This window comes from Poecilia formosa, unplaced genomic scaffold (genome assembly GCF_000485575.1).
Source record: "Poecilia formosa unplaced genomic scaffold, Poecilia_formosa-5.1.2 Scaffold418, whole genome shotgun sequence".
Taxonomy (NCBI): domain Eukaryota; kingdom Metazoa; phylum Chordata; class Actinopteri; order Cyprinodontiformes; family Poeciliidae; genus Poecilia; species Poecilia formosa.
In genome coordinates, this window is record NW_006800357.1 from 251,345 (window position 1) to 272,875 (window position 21,531).

The window sequence follows — 21,531 nt, forward strand, 5'->3', positions numbered from 1 at the left end:
TAAACTGTTCTACTGAAAACTTAACCAGTGGCCTTGTCAAACGTTTCTTCCAAGATTGCTTTGAATGTAGCTCTTTCCATCTGTCAATGACTCCATAGCAGGATTCTGTCTCCACCATGAATTTTGCATGTCAGACAAAAAGTTAAAGTTGTGTTGGTAGATTTGTATTTGTGTTGTGGTTTTTTTGGTCTTCTGATGAAGGATGTGTTGAGAATATTGTTTTATAACCTAGTCCTACTTTGAACCTCAGTACAATTTATAATTTAAATGCTAGTAGGATTTATTTTTCTGTTTGGTGACCTCTGTCAGCAATTTTGTGGCACTTGATTTTATTTATAGAGCAAATAAATTATTTTGAAAAATGTGTCATTTTCATCCACTTTGCAAAATTATGTGTGGGATTTCAGAAACAATCCTTCTGGAATGCATTAGAGTTTGTGGCTATCCCAAATTGTAACCCAAATGTTCATGCGCGGGTTATAATTCTAATGTATGCATGCTGTTTGAAATTACTTTCATTCCCTCCTGCTGCTGATATTTGAACATGAAAGATTATACAGTAGACTTCCAGCATTAATTATTGGTTTGCACATTTTACATATTTAGTATTTGCAATGACAAGGACTTTTCTTGCCAGCTTCCTCCTCTTTTACCTTTTGCCCTTTAACTGAGTTTCGTTCTAACGTTACTTAGTCAGAAAGATTGTGGTTTTCTTGGTTTTACTCAGTCAGTCAGTGACATTATTTCTTGCTTCGCTCATAGAGCCACCGTAACAGACAATTGTTTTACTCATTTTAGGAATGTAAATTCAGATGGTTGAGGGAAAAAAAAACGAAAAAAAAAAAAAAAACGAACGAAAGCCCTTGAAACTTAAAGCTCGAGCCCTGAGACAAGAGACAAGTGCAGCAAACAAAAATTCAGTTGAAATCTGCTTTAAAGTCAGCTGCAGGTCAGCAGAGGCCTGCGGGGGCTCAAATGACAGATGAGGCTAATTAAAAGACGACTCATATAGTAAGTTCACAATGTGTTGAGATAAAGGAGGAGGGGATCAGGGGATCCCTCCTGTGTCTGTCCCCAGGTCATGCGCATTTTTCCCTGGGTAGTGGAGCCACTCTGGCTGGGTGTGCTGGTTCCTCTGCCACCTTAAGACTGCTATTAGCCTGCAGTCACACCTGGAAACCACTCAACTCCTGCTCTCAGGCTTTGTTTCCCTCAGAGCCCCCTCACTCTTTGATCAGCTCAGCCACAGTGGATGACTGCAGTGAGTCTGCTGTGGGACAAATCTGGTTGTGAGGTGAATTTTTCTGTTGATATTTCAGGTAAAATCTCAGACTCATGACTAACAGTCGCTGTTGTACATTATTTTATTTTATTTTTTTTATCATTTTGTGAATACAAACAAACTTTTAGCTCACTTCCTAATAAAAACTGCCAATGAAGACAGAGTCAAGCAAACACTCTGTCTCTGCTGCGTTTATTNCTTCAGTCATAATAATTAAAATATTACATTATGCTAGGCATCAGCGGAAATATTTGTTGCTTATCTGTTCAAAAATAAAATTAATTGATCAGCTCACAAGTTGTTGAAGTTAGTGGGTAAATATTGTGAAAATGTAGTTTTTTTTTACAAGAGAATATATCAAGGAGAAACTTTAGTCATAAGTTTTGTCTGTGTTTAATTTTCATAGTAAAAAAATTAAATAACAAAAACAACAACAAAAAAGAAATGAAGAGTCATAGAGCCTTTTGAATTTAGATTAGAGCAGTGACATTTATATCATAATTTACACTTTTTGACATTTTGCACATAAATAACTTTGTAAACCAGCATGTAAACAGAGACAGGTATTTTAGGGGATTCTCCTCTGGAGCGAAAACTCTGACCAGAGAAAGAGGAAAGCTTTGGTCGAACATTTGAAACATAATGAAAAAGTAAAAGTAACTTCAGGTTATTGAAGTGCACCTGCTACAGAAAATCACAGCTGCTGCAGTAACATTAAGCTGGTTCTTAATGCAGTTTTGACCAGGTTTACAGATACTGTACACAGTGTAAATTATATAAGCATCGGCACTGAAGGAATAAAGTAGGAGGGGGGCCAGTGCATAAAAGAGGGCCGAGGTGCTTAGGTGTTGTTAACAAGGCAGCAGATTGATGGGGCTGTTTTTCAAAAATAAAACAACAAATAACAGCAACAACATGAAAAATATATACAAAAACAGGAGCAAACACTTCATCATCAACACAACGTACATCTTCCCTTCTTCAGCATTTTCATTCTTTTAGTCCTTCTTTCCCTGTTTAGATTATTTTGGAAACTGAAGCCAAGTGAAGTTTGGTTTTTAGCATCTAGTGTAGCTCCCCAAACACATTTAAAATTCCTGCTGGGTACTAACATGATTTCATAAAAAAATAAAGATAGAAAAAAAAAGGTAAAACAGGGGAAATGACAGCTAATCAGCCTCCTGAGTCCGTTTATGTGCTACATTTTAAGCGGGCTATGCCGCTCCTTTGGACTGCATGAAGAGGTGCTCTCCAGTTCAGTTTGGTTTATTCTTCAAGTAGAAAAAAAAAGGAATAAATAAAAAACTCCCACCTTCAGCTGTCCCTTTGAACACACAAACACACACATCATCACATCCACACTGAGGTAACTGTTGTGAAAAAAATATACAAAAACTGAATGCCCTTTTTTGTTTCATTTAAATTAAGGATGCATCAGAAAAGGACATAGACACTTCTGGAAAGCGATTCAGACAGGTTGAAATAACGCTTTTCCTTGGAAATGAACTAATTTACTGTATGTGCCATAAGTAGGCAAGGTTTTCTACTTTTCCTCTGGCTACTTTTATTTTTGGTATTTAAATAGATAAGCCGTGCAGAATGGACACAGAGGAGACTAATAAGGGCAACGACAGAGTGGCTATTTACAGAGAAATTGAGACAGGGTAAAACAAATTAACATCAACAGAAAAAATTGTTTTCACCCTATTAGTCAGCAATCCATTCACTTATTGCTTTTGAAGACACAAAATTAAATGCATAATAAGTTAGATTATATAACAAGTAATTTATCAAAAACAAGAATGTTCGAAAAAAGACAAAATCATTGAAAAATTCAAATAGAATTATATTAATTACATTAAAGAAAAAAAAATCCTTTTTAGGTGATTGTCTAGGAGTAATAAACACTAAAACCACTAAGTAGTCATGGGACATTGTCTCTTGCAGCCCTGAGTGTGAGAGTCCCTGATAGGTTGAAACCATGGCGTGTTCATGGGGATGACAATAGATAATTATTTATTTACAGCTGTTGCTCCTGGCAACAAGTCCACCATGCAGTTCAAAATCAATTTTTCATGTGACTTGCACATAAAAATAGTCTATTAAGCATGATCCTCTGACTCCTGCTTGACGGTAATGCTAGCAGCAACTGGTGAGATGGGGTTGCTGCGGCGGATCTTGATAACTGACGTCTCATTCGGGGACTCGAATGGACCATAACCTGCAGACAGAAGATCGGTGGCAGTGCCATTGTAACTGGGGTGGAAGTTGGGGGACTTAAGGTCAGACTCCCTCCACAGCATCCCCAAGACTTGTTTCTCCAACATGGCGTCCATCTCCACCGACCCCTGCAGCTGCTCCAGTCGCTCAGCGTGCTCACTGACATCGAAGCGCTCAATCTCTTCGTTGGCGCGGTGCACCTCTTCCAAGGCAGCTTGACTTGAAACATTAGGACAGCCAGGACCAGAGGTTGCAGCCAGGCAGTAGCCCTTCAGGTGTAGCCGCAGGCTAACCAGGTGGATGTAGTGGCGGTGGCAGTGGGGGCATTTATGTGGACGTTCGCGGGAGTGTAAGCGCTTGTGCAGCTTGAGGTGGACAAACTGGGTGAACTTAGCGGGGCAGAGCTTGCAGTGATAAGGCTTCTCTCCTGAGTGAAGGCGTAGGTGAGTTTTCAGGTTGCTGGTGCTGCTGAAGCGCTTGTGACAAACCTGAAACGGGAGATCACATTAAGACATGGTTTAAGCAGCTTGTTGTTACCTGTGAGTTATTACAAATAAACCATCTAGGCAATAAGCTCTTTTTGAACATTTTGTCTCACCTGACATTCATGTGGTTTCTCCCCAGTGTGAACCAGGTAGTGTTTTTGCAGATGAGCGAGTTGAGTGAAGCCTTTGCTGCAGGTTTGACATTTGAATGGCCTTTCTCCACTATGCACCCGAAGATGAACCTATGAGGAAAAAAAGCAAAAAAAAAAAAAGCATATTTGCTTAGGTTTCTTCAGGTCATAACCTTGATTATTATGAAGTAGTTCATTTAAGCCTGTTGTACTCCCAGCTGATTACACTTTACGCCTTTCAGAGTGCACAAATGATTACAAGGTAACAAATCAGATCAGCAGGCATGATGTTAAAAAGCAATAACAGAGCAAATCTCAAGTCTTACCTTCAGGTTTGACAGCTGCCCAAAGGTCTTACTGCACACGTTGCACTCATACTTGATTTTGCCATTCTGCTTCTTCAGAGGGTAAGGCAACGCCTTGTATCCTGCTGACCCTGCACCACGCTTCACTTTGGTCAGATTAATAGCCTCTTCATCTGGGTGACGTTCACTAGTGTTTCCCATATGGGCTGAGGTAGGCTTGGTTGGCATCTGCTCGCTGGGAGGTGCTATGGCGGCAGTTGGAGAGCCGCTGGAGGGAGCGTGAGCTGGTCCGTGTGGGTTAGGGTGCCCTGGATAAGAGCTGTGAACTCCTGCTTTGTCTCTCAAAGTAGCAGTTGAGAAGGCACTTCTTGGCCCGGGCAGGAGATAGTCTCTGTGGGCAGAGATTGAGGAGGGGTGCACAGGTTCAGGTATTACAAGGCGCCTTGCTGCAGGGTCAGAAGGCAAGAGGGCTAGATGAGGGGGCATTAGGGTGCCATACACTGGATAGATCCTAGGGAAAATCCCTCCTACAGTTGGGACACCACCGCCAGGGAGAGGATAATGATGTGGTAGGAGATAACGCGGGTACTGGTGAGGAGGGTAGAATGTTGAGGGGAGTGGGGCAGATGGAGGGGAGTAACCAGGGTAAGGGTAAATAGAAGCTGGTGATAATGCTGGACCAGAAGGGCTACTATGAGGGCTGGTTTCTGGGCTGCTTCTTGCAGAAGGGCTTGGTGTGGCTGATGACTGTTTGCCAGGGGAATGAGTTAAGGGGTAACCAGGATGGCTGGGTTTGAGCAAGTCTTCAGAGAGGGGGAAATGTGGTCTGAGAAGGGGGTAGAGAGCACGGGGGTACAAGGGCCGCTCCGGGCTATCAGCACAACGTGGGCGGGTGGGAAGAGGGCGGCTGGGCTCCCTCTTAGGGGCCAAGGAGGACGAGGTGCTGTTGGTGCCACGGAGAATGGACAGGACACTGTGCTCCCTCTTGGGAGGAGTGGGAGTCATTGAGACTGGAGACATACTGGACATTTCAACTGTGCTGTCCTCTCTGTCCACATGCTGCTGCTTAACCTCCATAAGTGACTGCTCTGTAAAGACAAACCAAGAAAAAATTAGTCATCAAATAGATCTAGATGGCAGCCCACATTTAAGACATGTTAAATTTAACAAAGTGTTTTAAAAGCAACCTATTATATTTCCATGAACAGGGTAGGATGGGTTTATGGGCCAGACAAAATATGTTCATTATATTTTTTTTACACAAAATTATTCTTCAATATTGAGATTTTTGTCTGGTCAGTTCTACCTATTTTGAGCTCCTTTCAGAATGACCTCCTTTACAGCTTCTTGTCACTTTAAATCTAAATAAGCTGCTGCTGGCCACGCCCCCAACTCGCTGTTTACCCTCACATTGTAAAATGTTTCGCTGGGATCATTGAGGTTATTGAACATATTAATGTTAAAATGATAAGGTCTAAATACATAGTATGAATTCCAAAAACTATCTGACTAAATGACTGAATCAAATTGATTTTGATTTGATCTAAATCTATTTGGATTCTGTGTAACCTGACATGAATTGGACCGGGTTTTAAAGTGTCTCAAGATGACATTTGATATGATTTGGAGTTAGATGGATGAACTGAATTGAATGAAGGAACACCATAACTAACTCAGTAGACTAATTAGGTTGACAGAAGTAATGAACGAGGGTGAGGGGCAAGGTAAGGACCAAGCCACAGGAAGTGAGGCGTGACATCTGCCTCCAGGGCTTGTGTGTGTGGGGCATGTGATGCGTGTTTGCCTATAAAATCAAGATAATATCAGAATGGTGGCAGACAGACAGACAGGACTGATGGAGGGTTTCCTGCTGAAGATATCCTCAGAAAAAGCTTGGCCTCCACCTGCCCTCTTCAGAGCACACACAAACACGCCCCACCCCATGTGACAAGGTACACACACACGGAGGCGCCTGTAGACAAAGGCCTCTGTCTGATTTGTTGACTCTTCCTCTTCTGAACAACTTGCACACACTTCTGATCAAGCGCTTACTCCCCAGCTTTTTCTGGCCATTTGCTATTGTTTCGAGGTCGAAGGGTAAATTAGAGAGCTTCCTCCCTTTAGTCACTCACACCTACAGTCGCCTCCCGATGATGAAAGAGTGGATTAGGGAGGGGAGCTCCCTAACACACATACTAAAAGCTCTGGGATGTCAGTTAGTAGCACATCTCGGCTGCTAAATTGCCACAGACGAGCCTTAAAATACAGCAACCTATTATCTTAAACCTACTTTACAGCCCACCTAAGTCTTTACCATGAGGTCGCCCAGAGGGGACTGTGTGTGTGTGTGTGGCTGTAAGAAAGTGTGTGAGAGAAATGGAGGCTGTCAAAGAAAATCCCAAATGCAGCACTGGTGAAATTTACCTCTCTTTCCCCCTACGATTCACCTTCCCAGTCAAACACACACACACACACACGCACTCAACCAGTGACCCTTTCACCAGTAATATCGACAGTGTGTAAACATTGGGGTTATCAGTTAGCCTTCCTCCTCCTCTTTTTCCTCCTCCCTTCATCCCTCTTTCAGAAAACAAACAGGTCGGCCATCTTGGAGATATCAATCTGTCAACACGGCCCTTCTGCCAGGAAGTTCAAGTAGTCAGCCGAGTGGGTAGGAGGTGCGGCTCAACCAAACCCTCCTCTGTCTCCTCTCTGGTCTCTTTAAGTGACATGTATATATCAGGGTTATTGGCCAACGCACACACAGACTACTATGTGTGAGTTTGCATGTGTTTGAGATGAAAAGCAGGGTGTAAATGTGTCGGCATGTCGCCCTTATATCAGCATGAGTGTGGGAAGAGAGACTGTTCTTTGAATATCTTTGAAGACACACACACACACACACACACACACACACACACGGATGACAGGTGCTCTCGAGTGCTAAAACTTGAAGAATGCAAGATGACGGCAGCAATAAGAGCGAGAGAAGTAGGGAGAGGAGAAAGTGAGGGAGTGAGACAGCGATGCATGCCCAGTCATTTTGCTCACACATACACACACGTCTGGTTTTGTAATGACTGTACTGGAAAGAGGCGATGCAAAGAGAAATGATACAGCCAACAGTTGTTGTCTCTTCCCACCATTTAGGAATGTGATACAGGATGTCATATAATTTGGGGCAGAAACTCTGGCGCCCCCCATAGGACAAGTGGCCCAATTTGTGCAAAGAATTATGTCATTTTGTGAGGAGCTATGTGGACAATATGTGCAAAGGTACTATTAAAGCCTGGAAAAGACTTGAACTATGAGCTATAAAAATGTATTAATCTCCATTCAACATCTGTGTATTTTATACAGATTTTTATGACTGAATAACACATTTGTGGTATTCCTCACTAAGCCAATATTTTGCAGAACAGTTGCAAATCAGATCGGGAATATTTCTACCAGTTTTGCACATGTAAAGATTGACGTCCATTCGTCTTTGCAAAGGGTTACTCAAATTAGGACAACTGTTTGCAGTACTGCAACAGATTCTCAATTGGATTTGTGTCTAGGTTTTTACTAAACTGTTCTACTGAAAACTTAACCAGTGGCCTTGTCAAACGTTTCTTCCAAGATTGCTTTGAATGTAACTCTTTCCATCTGTCAATGACTCCATAGCAGGATTCTGTCTCCACCATGAATTTTGCATGTCAGACAAAAAGTTAAAGTTGTGTTGGTAGATTTGTATTTGTGTTGTGGTTTTTTTGGTCTTCTGATGAAGGATGTGTTGAGAATATTGTTTTATAACCTAGTCCTACTTTGAACCTCAGTACAATTTATAATTTAAATGCTAGTAGGATTTATTTTTCTGTTTGGTGACCTCTGTCAGCAATTTTGTGGCACTTGATTTTATTTATAGAGCAAATAAATTATTTTGAAAAATGTGTCATTTTCATCCACTTTGCAAAATTATGTGTGGGATTTCAGAAACAATCCTTCTGGAATGCATTAGAGTTTGTGGCTATCCCAAATTGTAACCCAAATGTTCATGCGCGGGTTATAATTCTAATGTATGCATGCTGTTTGAAATTACTTTCATTCCCTCCTGCTGCTGATATTTGAACATGAAAGATTATACAGTAGACTTCCAGCATTAATTATTGGTTTGCACATTATACATATTTAGTATTTGCAATGACAAGGACTTTTCTTGCCAGCTTCCTCCTCTTTTACCTTTTGCCCTTTAACTGAGTTTCGTTCTAACGTTACTTAGTCAGAAAGATTGTGGTTTTCTTGGTTTTACTCAGTCAGTCAGTGACATTATTTCTTGCTTCGCTCATAGAGCCACCGTAACAGACAATTGTTTTACTCATTTTAGGAATGTAAATTCAGATGGTTGAGGGAAAAAAAAACGAAAAAAAAAAAAAAAACGAACGAAAGCCCTTGAAACTTAAAGCTCGAGCCCTGAGACAAGAGACAAGTGCAGCAAACAAAAATTCAGTTGAAATCTGCTTTAAAGTCAGCTGCAGGTCAGCAGAGGCCTGCGGGGGCTCAAATGACAGATGAGGCTAATTAAAAGACGACTCATATAGTAAGTTCACAATGTGTTGAGATAAAGGAGGAGGGGATCAGGGGATCCCTCCTGTTTCTGTCCCCAGGTCATGCGCATTTTTCCCTGGGTAGTGGAGCCACTCTGGCTGGGTGTGCTGGTTCCTCTGCCACCTTAAGACTGCTATTAGCCTGCAGTCACACCTGGAAACCACTCAACTCCTGCTCTCAGGCTTTGTTTCCTTCTGAGCCCCCTCACTCTTTGATCAGCTCAGCCACAGTGGATGACTGCAGTGAGTCTGCTGTGGGACAAATCTGGTTGTGAGGTGAATTTTTCTGTTGATATTTCAGGTAAAATCTCAGACTCATGACTAACAGTCGCTGTTGTACATTATTTTATTTTATTTTTTTTATCATTTTGTGAATACAAACAAACTTTTAGCTCAGTTCCTAATAAAAACTGCCAATGAAGACAGAGTCAAGCAAACACTCTGTCTCTGCTGCGTTTATTGAGGCCGAGGAAGACTGTGTGTGTGTGTTTGAGAACTTTTATGTTAAAAGTGGGTCTTTAAGTGTGTAAGACCGTGGCATTAGGGGCCATACAGCCCTGCGTGTAATTACACTGTCACTGGCACACACACACACACACACACACACACACACACATGCACGCACGCACACAAGAGTACAGCGATGGCACTGACAGAGATGAAAGGATGTTGGTCTTGTACTTTTGTAAGTGTGTGTGTTTAAGAGAGAGAGAGAGAGATAATGACAGACTAACGCTGAGAGAGGAAGGAGACATAGCTACACTCAAAAACAGGCTTTAATAGCGGCGACAGGACACATTCAAGACACATGGACATGCACCGCCGATTGATTTAATGTTTGTAATGCAAGCCGGTCACTCCTTTAAGCTTCTAATAAAACCACTGATTTTTATTGTGAAGAAGAAACTGAAAGAAATTTCCACAGCACTTCTTATCAGCCAAATTTCTCATGAAAAGATGGCAAACAAAGAGTTGTTGAACTTACTGAGTTTTTGCATCATCAGCTCCCCTGATGGTGGGTATCTCAGGCGACGGGCGAAGTCATGACAGTACCAGACGAGCAGCTCGGCGCCGGCTGGGACGGGCTTCACAGTGTAGAAATAAATCTCCATGCCATTCTGGCATGCTGCCAGGTTCTGCTCTGCCGCCGATTTGGCCGGGTTGACGTACCGCATCCAGTTGGAGCGGGTCTCATCCAGACCGTCCACAAAGTGGTGGAACTCACCATCCACAAAGATCTGGAATGAAAGAAAAATAACATTTGTTTTGATCAATTTTACAAGAACAAGAGCTATATTTTCCTTTTACAAAGTAAACATTTTACTTTTAAACTTGTAAAATTTACCACCATTTCCCTGAATCAAACAACAACAAAAAATGGAGCACAAAGCCAATAAATTGATTACATCATCAAAAGAACAAGTGACCTACTGTAAATCTTTAAATGAGACAATTGTAAATGATGAGAAAGACATGTTTTATCTCAGTTCAAAGCATCAAATTAACAAATCAAACACAATTAGTCCATCTGCAGTAAATGTCATCTAACCCACATTTCTTAACCCTTTTTCTTCTATCACCCCTTACCATCTCTCTCCGTCTTCATCACCTTCCGCGAGGCAAAAAAAAGACAGACAGAAAGTCTATCACAGAGGAGGAGATCCTCTTTTATATTGAAAAGGGAAAGGAAGGATCAACTCATTTTTTAACCTACCACCCTCCCCCATCCCCTTGTGTGTTTCTTTTTCATTCTCCCCCTATCTCTGCCTCTCGTTTCTGTCATCTCGCTGCGTGTGAGAAAGTGAGATATGAGCATGAATGGAACCTTAATGAGTTAAGTTTCTGCTTGTGGTTACACTTTTTCTTTTCAAGCGAGTCAAACCCACTACACACACACTCACACACACACGCACACTCTTAGAGTGTGTAGGTAGAACAACCATGTAGGTGGTTCGTGAGCGTGTGTTGTCTCATTGTCAGTTACCGGTAGTGATGGAGCGTGTTTTAACCATGTACCAGTACGTGTGGATTTACAGGAACCTTAGTGTGGCATGTTATTTGTGTGAAGGTGACATCACATCCCCACACACACCAAGCAGAAAGCCCTGTTTCCTGTTCAACTGACTGCCTTTTGAAGCGAGAGACGTCACAGGAAGGGGTCTCTTGGGCTTCTGAGGAAATGTGTGTGTTTTCAACCGGCATACTCACCCTCCAGAAGTACTTCCGGTTTGCGTCTTTTGGGACGCTGTCGGCCGTGTAGATCTCGCCCACCAGGGGACCGAAGCGGGTTCCTTTGGGGATGTACTCCCGGCTGCACACTCCGACCACCTGCATGGCGACACACACAGACACAAGCAGGTAAAAAATGTTGTATGTAAGATATGGCAAAGTTTGCGTCTGTTTTTGGAAACTGTTGTGCACATCCATCAGTGACAAGACTCATTAGGCTTTAGTTTAGATCCAAAAACACACAATCAACCAGCTGTCAGCAGAGGCGATGATTGATGACATATGGGCACGCTTCGTATGACTTCGAGCTCGAATGTTTGGCTGAAGAATAACTAAAAAATCTCTTTCTCTTTCAAATCTCTTTTTCTTGTCACACCTCCAATGATCGCCACATCAAACCTAAACCACTGCCACTTCAAATACTTCAGGGGAAAACACTCAGCTACTCAAACGAAAAAAAAATCCTTTCTCTTCTCATTTTTTTTTGCTTTATGATCTGATTGAATCACAGAACAAGGTGAGAAAAAGAAGAGGAAGAGGAGAATTGCAAGGAATTTTCTGCCTAGACTCCAGCCATGGATGAACGAGAATCACGCTCACATTTTTTTTCTCTAGCTAAACCCACGCAAACACGAGTCTTTCCCAAACCCCTTGTTCTCCTGGTGACGTGGGAAATCCCCTTTTCCTCTTTTCCCTTCACAGGACCAGACACAAGCTTGTGCTAGTGTTTGCACACAAGCTTTCTTTCCTTACTTGTTGAGTCGTTTAGTTCTTTCCTGATGTCTTTGGAGCGAAACACAGTTTTCTTTCATCAGCTTGTCCCTTCTTCCTCTGCTGGTCAAACTAAATATTAGCTCATAGCGTATCAGCTCGTAAGCAAAACACACTCCTCTTCACCGCTCTACTTCCCCTTCTTACCTCAGTTCCTTATTGATAAGCCCCTGATGAGAAAATCTATGCGATCACACCGTTTCACTGATAAACTCACAGTAACAAAATTGACAAAGCTGGAAACTTTTGACCTGCAGACATGCACATTTTTACTGGTGTAAACACCCTGGAAAAAAAAACGCAAAATGCATCAAAAGTGCTTTAAAAAGGAAAAATAAAAAACACATACTTTTGTTTCAATCTGACACAAAATTCAGAATTCTGCAGCAAAATTAAGACGCAAATGAACACAGCTTCTTATTCCACGTATAATGAACATTTTAATAAAAAATGTGAACTTTCAGGAGCCAGCCGCCGTGAGTTTTTTATGTTTTATTTTAACAAATTACAAGAGTGTTATTTTGATTCAGGTTGCCCTATTTCAGTTTTAACCTTTTGCCGTCTGACATTTTGACTGATCAAAAAGAAATAGAGAGGGAAATGTTATCATTTTACATTCATCAAGAAGGTCATGGTGGCTGATTGTGAGTTGAGGAAGATTAAAAGACGAATTATGTTAGTAATTTTTTATTTTTTCATGTCCAATTCCAACTCCAGATCAAAAGGTTTAAATTAATTTCCTGCAACTTAGTCACTAAACTTAAAAGGTGATATTAAAAGTCTAAGGTGTTCGTTAAGGTGCTGTACAGTGCCCCCTGGCTGCTGGCATGAATATTTCAGGGTGGTGAGAGGTTTATGGCATGACACACACATTTCAGGGCTAAATCACTGTAATCTTCTCAGCTGACATATGAGTTTCAAACGAAAGATTCAAGCTGAAGAAATGTGTTTTTGTGTAAAATTTGCTTCCGTCAGTTTTTCTCCCACTCACACACATTCCTTTGTGTTCGTGTTTGTATGTGTATGTGAGCGTTTACAAGGTAGACTCGGCAACCTCCTGCTCTCCATTTCATGACCAACAACTGACTCACGCCCCTGTTAACGTACAGATGGGCTTTCTCTGCTTGGACGTGTGTGAAAAGTTGAGACGGGGGAGAAAGTTTTCCTGTCTGCTGGCAAAGGACTGTGTGAGTGACTGTGTGGGAGTCTGACCTCCTTGGTGCCTGCCAGGTGTTTGAGGACCAGGTTTCTGGGCAGCGACGCCTCTGCTCTAGTCGTCGTCATTGCGAAGTCAGCGTCTGGCCCCGCCTCCCATGGCGTGTCTTTGACGATGTATGTGCATTTCTCCTCAAACTCTGCCTCTCCCCAATGTGTCATGTCTGCCTCCTCCATCTCCATGTCCATGTCCACGTCGGTGTCGGTCATTGTCTCTGCTCCGTCCGAACCTGTGCTGGTAGCTGTGGAGGCCATCTTGTGGTTTGTGCCATCCTGCTCCATAGCGTGCGCCCCCTCACTGGTCAACATGGCCGAGCTATGAGAGGTCGCCTGGACGGGGTAAGAAAGAGAAAAAAATACATTTCATCATCTCTTCTTCATAAAAGTTCTTAAAACTTCCATCTGGAAGTGTACAGTGAGGTAAGAGAGAGATTAAATGGAAAGTAAAAGAAAAAAAGAGATGGAAAAACAAGACAACCGTGACGAGCAGAAAAATACCAAACATACGATAAAAAAACCTAAGAATACGACAAGTACAAAATCAGCAAATTGTTGAAAAAAATAAGATAAGGATATGAAAGGAGGTGGGAGGAAAGAACTGATTAAGAATAAAAAGAAGACAAGAGATAAAAATGAAAGATGATAAAACACTGTGATAAGTAGAGACAAAGAGAGGAGAGGAAGATCCGTGATTATTATATGTGGTGACTCAGTGGGAAGAGGGGGGGTTGAGTAATGCCTCAGTCACACACAAACACATGTGCACGCGCACACACACACACACAAGCGCAAAAGCACACAAAGAATCAGGCGGTAAATGTGTCGTCTGCCGTTTCAACTAAATGGTAACTAATTTGGGAAACGATTCATTCATGTTTCACTTGCATAACCTGATTTGTTTTTTTTTCCCCTGCTTTTGGAATCTGATGATTGTTTGACATTTTTTGGAAACTTATTCCATGTTTATCTCATTCTATGACATAAAACTACCAGATTAGATGACCACTGCCCTCAAGCAAGATAAAAATTCAATGTAGCAAAAAAATAAAAAATAAAAATCAGTAAACAACCCTCAACTTTTTAGTTAGTATTCAAGTTATGTATAGTTTTGTACATTCATATTCAGTGAAATAAAATAAGTTTTGGAAATCAGACTTGATATTTTCCACCTTGAACACTTTCACTATCCTTTTGTCTAACGGTTTCCAAGACCAGTCAAAATATGGCCAAACCAAATCTGTTTATCAGCAATTTTCCTGTTTTTTTCACTTCTCTATATAATGACTCATTCTTTTTCTGACAAGAAATTGTCATGTTTCCTTTTTATCAGTTATTCTGTATAACTAATATTTCTCGACAGCATGCTGAATTTACTCAGATATTGCAAATGCAATATTTCCCATGTCTCTGCGCTCTTCGACCCCCGTGTTCACCCACATCTCCCATGGGTTGAAGACGGAGGAAGGAAATGCTGTCTGTGTCTGAATGAAGCTAAAATTGGAAGCAGAGTGGCAAAGCAGGAACCGGCAAATCATCCAAACTCCTGGCGTGTGTGTTCTTGTCTGAATGTGTGTGTGTGTGTGTTGGTAATGGACACGGGGGAAGTGATGAGGAAGGGAGCGTCAAAAAAACTTTTCCATTTGGGGGGCCACGGCAGCGCAAACAAAACTTCAAACACGATCCCACCCAAGACAATCCCACACACACACACAGGAGCAGAAATCCACACAGGGGACAACATGCTGCTTGTCCCACGCTGAAGAGCGGAAAGCAGCAGATCTTCGTTGACCACATTTCGCTCTGTGAAATTATCTGAAGCCACAAGAAAGAAAATTGTTTCACATCCAAGTGGCTTCGGCTAAAGCAAACAGGGTTTTGATCCCCAAGAGTAAAACAAGTTTCTGATTGAAAAGTGATTATAAAACTTAAGATTGCTTTAATTAAGATTCAGTTAAAAGCCACAAAAAAGCAAAAGCATCCTGGATTCAGAGAATATTTTGTCTTGCAAAACTGACCTCCCATGCTAAAAAAGCATGTTAAAGTTAATATAAGTTGCTCTAAACATTAAACACAAACAGAGCAAATTCCCAAAATACATTAAAATCCAACAAAAGCCACAGTATCCATAATTTGCTTTGTAAAACTAGAAAATTCCCAGTGAAAAGTCCGTCTTTTTCCCAGACAGCAGCTGAAAACTCGCATAACCAGACGTTTCCTCTTTATTTGCCATTGAAATGAATCAAATCAAAACAGTGATCACATATGAAAATGTCTCTTTTAATATCTCTGCTTTCAGCAAAACTGCAAATCCTGCCTTTGCATAACAGCTGCAGCATCGAAAACTAATAGTGAAACCAAGAACCAAGAAACAATTCATCTCTCGTGAATTTAGACCAACTGAAAACATTTAAAAGCTGAACCTGCACAAAGTCAGAAGGATTTCAAACTTAAACTTTGACAAGCACGGATGGATTGTTTTTAATCAGAAAAATAGAAAATATTTAAATTATTTCATCAACGAATTTACCTATAAAATTAGAAACTTTACTGGAAAAACTAAACTTGTTTTTGCTTAAAGTAGTGAATAAAATGTATTAAAGTAAGCAAAAAGTGCCTAAATTTTAACACAATCCCAGGAATAGATTTACAAAATACCCCAAAAGCGCCAGCTAAAACACAAAAAAACTTTAAGAAATTTGTCCAAAAACTTATTTCAGTGTAATAATAAAAATTTTAAAGTTTGTAGTAACTGTAAAAGTAGTAAAAGTTCAAAGTTTTTTTTTGTTTTTTAATTCTGATTTAATTGACAGTATGTTTTTGGAGTTCACAACTTTCAGTATAAATCATAAAGTGTACACAAAGTGTCAAAAAAAGGTCAAATAAGTTAGATAAAACCCCGTACAATTTTCTATGTTGCGCTCTAAATCAGTTGTTAGTGAAACGACAGAGAAGGCGAGGGTGTTCAGAGCTGCTCTGTACTCACCGTGTAACTTTGGTCCCATCCACACATAGGGACGAGCACTGGGATCCTCTCTGGAAGTCTGCCTGTGAGGATAGAGAGTTTATGCGGGACAGGTGTAGTTCTCCCCTTCTGCCTTCCCACTCCGAGTGCTGATACTCCACACCGAGCTCTCAAGTTTCTTTGGGCAGGAGTTTGTGTGTGATCCACTTGGAGACCTGATATTAAATGCCTGACAACATCAACATCTCTCAGACTAAGCCCTCTCCCTCTCCCTCTCTCTCTCTCTTGCTCTCTCACTTGAAGCCACACCCACAAAGCACTTCTCACACGGCTTTCACCTGAGGCCATGAGCCATACACACACAAACACACGCACGCACATAGCTAAAAATGTAACTCCTATTTTTCCATCAAAATAATGATTTTTCTACATGATAATCACAAAGTGATTGTGTGATTAGTTGTATTCATGTGTGGAAATGTCTGACCAAGTTTAAAATGTAAACAACATGTATGCGCGTACTTGTGCACGATTGTGTCTAGTGTGCGTGTGGGTGTGTGTGTGTGTGTGTCTGTGTGTTTGCGTGCTTGTATAAAGGAAGTGTTGAGTCACCGTCACAGGATGTCCCTCTCTTCCACAAGATAACACACACACACACAAAATTGCACTCTAGGGGGCAGAACTGATCTGCTTTGGTTTCTTTTGCAAAATGAAATGTAAAGTACACTCACTCACTCTCCTGTGTTATTCTTTGCCCTTTCTCCGTCACTCCCTTAAAATGTGTTTTCTGCCTTTAAGTTTGTCTTTCTCTTTATTTATTGCATTTTTCTTTACATTAATATTCTTCCTTTCATCCCCCCAAATTATGAAGTTCTTTTTGGGTAAATTAATTAAGACTGATAAAAGTCAAACTTATTTTTGTATTAAGACGCAAGGATGAAAACAGGAATGAACACTGAGAGGATTGGTAAAGGGAGTGTCTCCGACTTACTCTAAGACTGTTGCAACACATAGGTTAAAGACTTTCTGAAGAAAATTAAGAAAAGCACCTAAAATTTTCACAAGCTTATTAAAATTTCACTCAAACAGTTTCCATATGCTTGTGATTTTAGTGTATGTCTATTTTAAAACCAACTAAAAGAGCTTTTGGGACGGGAGCATGGGGTAGAAATACCTTCTCCTGATCCTATAAACAGCCTTCTGCTTCCACTTCTACTCTACAATCATAGCTAATACTAGCTGCTGTAAGCAGTTATCGCAATCAATGATCTAAAGAAGTTCTGCACTCCTTACTATGTTTTTCTCTTTCGTCTAAACTGGGTTACTACATGTGAGCAACGGGTATATGTTTTTTTTTTTTTTGGCTTCGTTTGCTTTTAACAACTGTGCTTCTCCCTCTGGGCTGCATTAACAATGTCCATTGTGCGTCCTTTGAAGGAAAATAACAGTATTTAACTTTTAAGTGTTGCACAATAAAACAATGTTTTTTTTTTTTTTTATCTAATTGATTTGACCTGAATGTTTGAAATAAATATGGAGCCTCATCAGGACAGAAAAAGAGGGAAGCGCTTATGCAGAATCCTCAGCAGGACTTAAAAACGAAAGAAAAACACAGACTTTTTAAAATCCTCCAACACATAAATATATGTTGGGCCAAAGTGCTTTGAAATCAGAAGATTTTGCAACTTATGATGCTTTTCATTGTTAGCAGACTCTGGCCCTGAATGCATGCAATGCGAGATGCGAGGTAACAAACAATACAGTCTGGTTAAAATTATAAACATCTGCTATTTAGTTTAAGTCAAATCCATTCTTGAAAATTAGTCTTTATGACTCTGTTGATGTCAGTCTTAATATGCTTCATTTTGCAAGCGTAAATACTTTCATAACCTCATCTTCAATTAAATGGTTGTGTTGACAGAGATTTATTTACTATTACAACTCTGGAAATAAGAAATGAAAAAGAAGCTCTAAACTTTGGTGTTTTTCGAGTGATCATCGTGATTAATGATGCTGGATTTGGAGGCAATAATTCCTGATGATGCAGAGAACCACAGTTAATTTTGTCATATTGACTCTGTTACAGTTTGTAACGCATGTAATCATGAACTGCTGCTGATTTTAGTACCATCCCAATCAGTTCATTGCTATAAAATGACTCATTCACTCAAATAGTGTTTTTTTAACTTATTTTTTCATAAATTTTAAATATTGAACTAAATCCATTTCATGCTTTAATATGCATCTATTCCCTTTTTATTTCGATTGAGGGTCTCACGCACTCACTCACTCACTCACTCACTCACTCACTCACTCACTCACTCACTTATAACAAAAGCTCAGTCTCTTACTAACACTGGAAATTCCCATCTAATTGTTCACCCTGTTTCCCTTAATTTAACTCCCACTCACCCACCTCCCTCAATCCCCCTTTTCTCTCCATCTTCCCTTTGATTTTGCACATTGTATTTACAAAAATGATTTTCCACACTCACCCCTCACGCTGCTTTTTCCATGACTTTTCTCTCAACCATTTTTTTTGTCTTTTTGAAGAAAATAAATCACTCCAGAAAAAGTCATTTGTTTGTCTTTAAGCATTTTGATGTTTGCTCGCGAGGATTTTAATCGTGCAGCCATAAAAGAAAAGAAACTGCTGTGGCGAGCACAGTTTGTTGGACAGAAACAACAAAATAAATCTGTGGGAAATGTGACATTAAGATCATAAATAATGTTCTACTAACTCCGAGAAAGAAAATGCTGGAAAAAACAAAAACAAAATAAAAAATAATTCAAATTTGTTGATTTTTTATTTTTTTATTTGGTGTTTTCTTTTTGTTCATTTAAGTGAGAATTTATACTTATAGCCTTTCTTTCTTTTCTTGCATACAATTATCTTAAAAGGTCAATTCTGTTTCTGTATTTAAAGTAATAAGTTAAGCTGCATTTGTTTGAAACACACACCCTATGCACAACTTTGTAGAAAAAAATATCTTTTTTTTTTTGTTCTAACTAGAATACTGTATTAAGCTGTGTAATTGCCAAGTTGTATCTTCCAGCAATCATCAGTGTTAGTGAAATGGGCCTTAGATTCTTTGAGTTATTTTCTTTTTCTTTTATATATAAAAGAAATATTATCAGGAAAGAAAACAACTAACAGGAAGACGACGAAAAGACAAGAGACACCGGACTCTTTCACTCCCTCTCAATGGTGACACAGGGTCTGACCACATCACTCGCTGCCTACTGCTTCCTGCCAACAGACGACCCCTACACACACACACACACACACGCACACACACACACACACACACACACACACACACACACACACACACGCAGACACAGAGCTGAAGATCTGTCCCACAGCTGTCGGACATGTTGATGCTCAGTGTTTTCTCTTTGTGCAAAACAACCAGATGCTGAAGGGGACCAGAAAGCTGAGAAATGCATTAAAACATGAAGTCTTATGTGTGCAGCTTTAATTTGTTTTTGGAAGCTTTACGACATTTTACAGCAATGCTCTCTGTAATTAGGGTTAGCAGAATTTCAAGATTTTTAGCTTAATTTTCAGTATTCAGTAATAAACTCAGAAATTCTGTCTCTTTCTGGCTTGTGAATAGACCAAACTAAGTATCTCCAATTTGCGTACTTTGAAGTGGAAACTGTTACTTTAAAAGAAAGCTCAGTGTTAGCCATTTTCAGTCAGTAAGATGTGTAGACAGACAGAAAAGAAAGAAAACAGAATAATCTACCTAAAAGACTTTTAGGAGATAGCAAAAAGAATATATGGAGTAACCAAAATTACTCTTTCACAAAACATTCTGGACATCTTGGAAATCTTTTAGAAAGATAAATTCATGATCTACATTCTCTCAACAATGCAAAAAATAAATAAAAAAAAAAAAATATATATATATATATATATATTATATATTATATATATGTATGTGTGTGTGTGTGTGTGTGTGTGTTAGACATGCTGCTAATTGCTCAAATCACTGATTCAAGAGGCTGAAAACAGTTTAAAACCAACTTTGTAATTTTATTCTTCTTTTCTTATAATAGGAAAATCCTTTCTTAAAGTGGCTACTCTTTCAAACATCGGCATAACATTGGTTTATTTTCAGTCAATGCATGGTGGCACAGCTGGTAGCACTGTTGCCTTGCAGCAAGATGGTTCTGGATTTGAATCCCACCTGGCAAACTCTTTCTGCATGGAGTTTGCATGTTCTCCCTGTACATACGCAGGCTCTCTCCGGATACTCCGGCTTGATCCCACAGTTCAAAAATATGACTGCGGGGTTAATTGGTTTCTCTAAATTGCCTTAGAGACCTCTCAAACATAATACACCTTTGATGGCATTTGTACATCACACCTTTGGTGTACAAGTCTTTATTGAAAGGACAGAGGTAGGTCAAAGTTCATGTGCTGGTGATAGGGTATGAGGTAGTTACAGAGTTGAGTTTTCATGTAGTCAAATGTGAGTTTTTCCTTACTTCTCATCCTCACCAATCAAAGCAATGAAACTGTTGTCAGGAAAACATATAAATACTGATGTGATACTGAGCTGCCTCTGTTGTGGGAACTGGCAACAGACCTGACAAGAGCCAGATGATATAATAATTGTGCTTGGCATTTATTAAACCTTACCCATGTCATTTCCTTTTTCCCTTTCTTTGTGAGGATCTGCATAGCTGCAGGGTAACTGCATTTAGAAAGGTGGAGTGTCTTTAAGGTGGGCTTCACCTGAGTGCACACAAACAACTCAAGTCGACATGAAATGTCCCTTTTTGTGTCCCAGAGGTCCTACCTGCATGCCTTCAGGAGAGAGAAAGAAGGGACAAAAAGGAAGCAAAGACCTCCTGGGTCTCTGTTAGTTTAACACTGGGCCAATATCACAAACGCACACAACAACTTGGGGATACACACACACACCTTCATCTTACATAAACTCCACTTGCAAGTTAAAATTTAAGAAGAGATCAGTCTTTACAAATTTTCAGTCTGTAAAGACTCTTAAAACACAAGCAATGAAGACTCTGAGGGTGAGCTGAAAGTCAGATAAGTTTACTGCAGGTAGGATTAACACTGCATTCTCCATTTAAGAAGAACAGTGACAATTTTGTTTCATAGTCTGAAAGTAAAAACTAAGCTGTCACAAATGTCTGTCATTTATAAAAATATTTACTCACTAGAATATTTGTAATATTCGGACCTTCCAGTTCTGAAAATTAAGTAAATCCCAGAAAAGAACATCACTGAACACAACCGTAAAGAAATATAAGCCCCCTTTTAAGGATGGAGACAACTCATGTATCTAAAAAATACCAATAAGCAGGGAAGC

General features: G+C 40.1%; 1 protein-coding gene across 1 annotated transcript; it reads right to left on the minus strand.

Annotated features, from left to right (window-relative positions):
- Nucleotides 1-1,751: 1,751 nt before the first annotated feature.
- Nucleotides 1,752-16,589, minus strand: LOC103155236 (PR domain zinc finger protein 1). The gene is made up of 7 exons (XM_007576863.2): nucleotides 16,208-16,589; nucleotides 13,222-13,554; nucleotides 11,218-11,337; nucleotides 9,995-10,247; nucleotides 4,445-5,511; nucleotides 4,101-4,229; nucleotides 1,752-3,990 (listed from the first exon to the last, which is right to left on the minus strand). The coding sequence occupies exons 1-7, from the start codon at nucleotides 16,565-16,567 to the stop codon at nucleotides 3,385-3,387; spliced, it is 2,868 nt and encodes a 955-aa protein (XP_007576925.2). The 5' UTR covers nucleotides 16,568-16,589; the 3' UTR covers nucleotides 1,752-3,384.
- Between the last annotated feature and the right edge of the window lie 4,942 nt (nucleotides 16,590-21,531).

What these genes read in the sequence shown, in the direction of transcription:
- LOC103155236 (XM_007576863.2), bottom strand. Translation starts at nt 16,567, where the DNA reads ATGTGCGTGCGTGTGTTTGTGTGTGTATGGCTCATGGCCTCAGGTGAA. An exon ending in GATGGGACCAAAGTTACACG is followed by an intron (nt 13,555 to 16,207) that starts GTGAGTACAGAG and finishes TACCCCGTCCAG; the next exon opens with GCGACCTCTCATAGCTCGGC. An exon ending in ACCTGGCAGGCACCAAGGAG is followed by an intron (nt 11,338 to 13,221) that starts GTCAGACTCCCA and finishes GTCGCCATGCAG; the next exon opens with GTGGTCGGAGTGTGCAGCCG.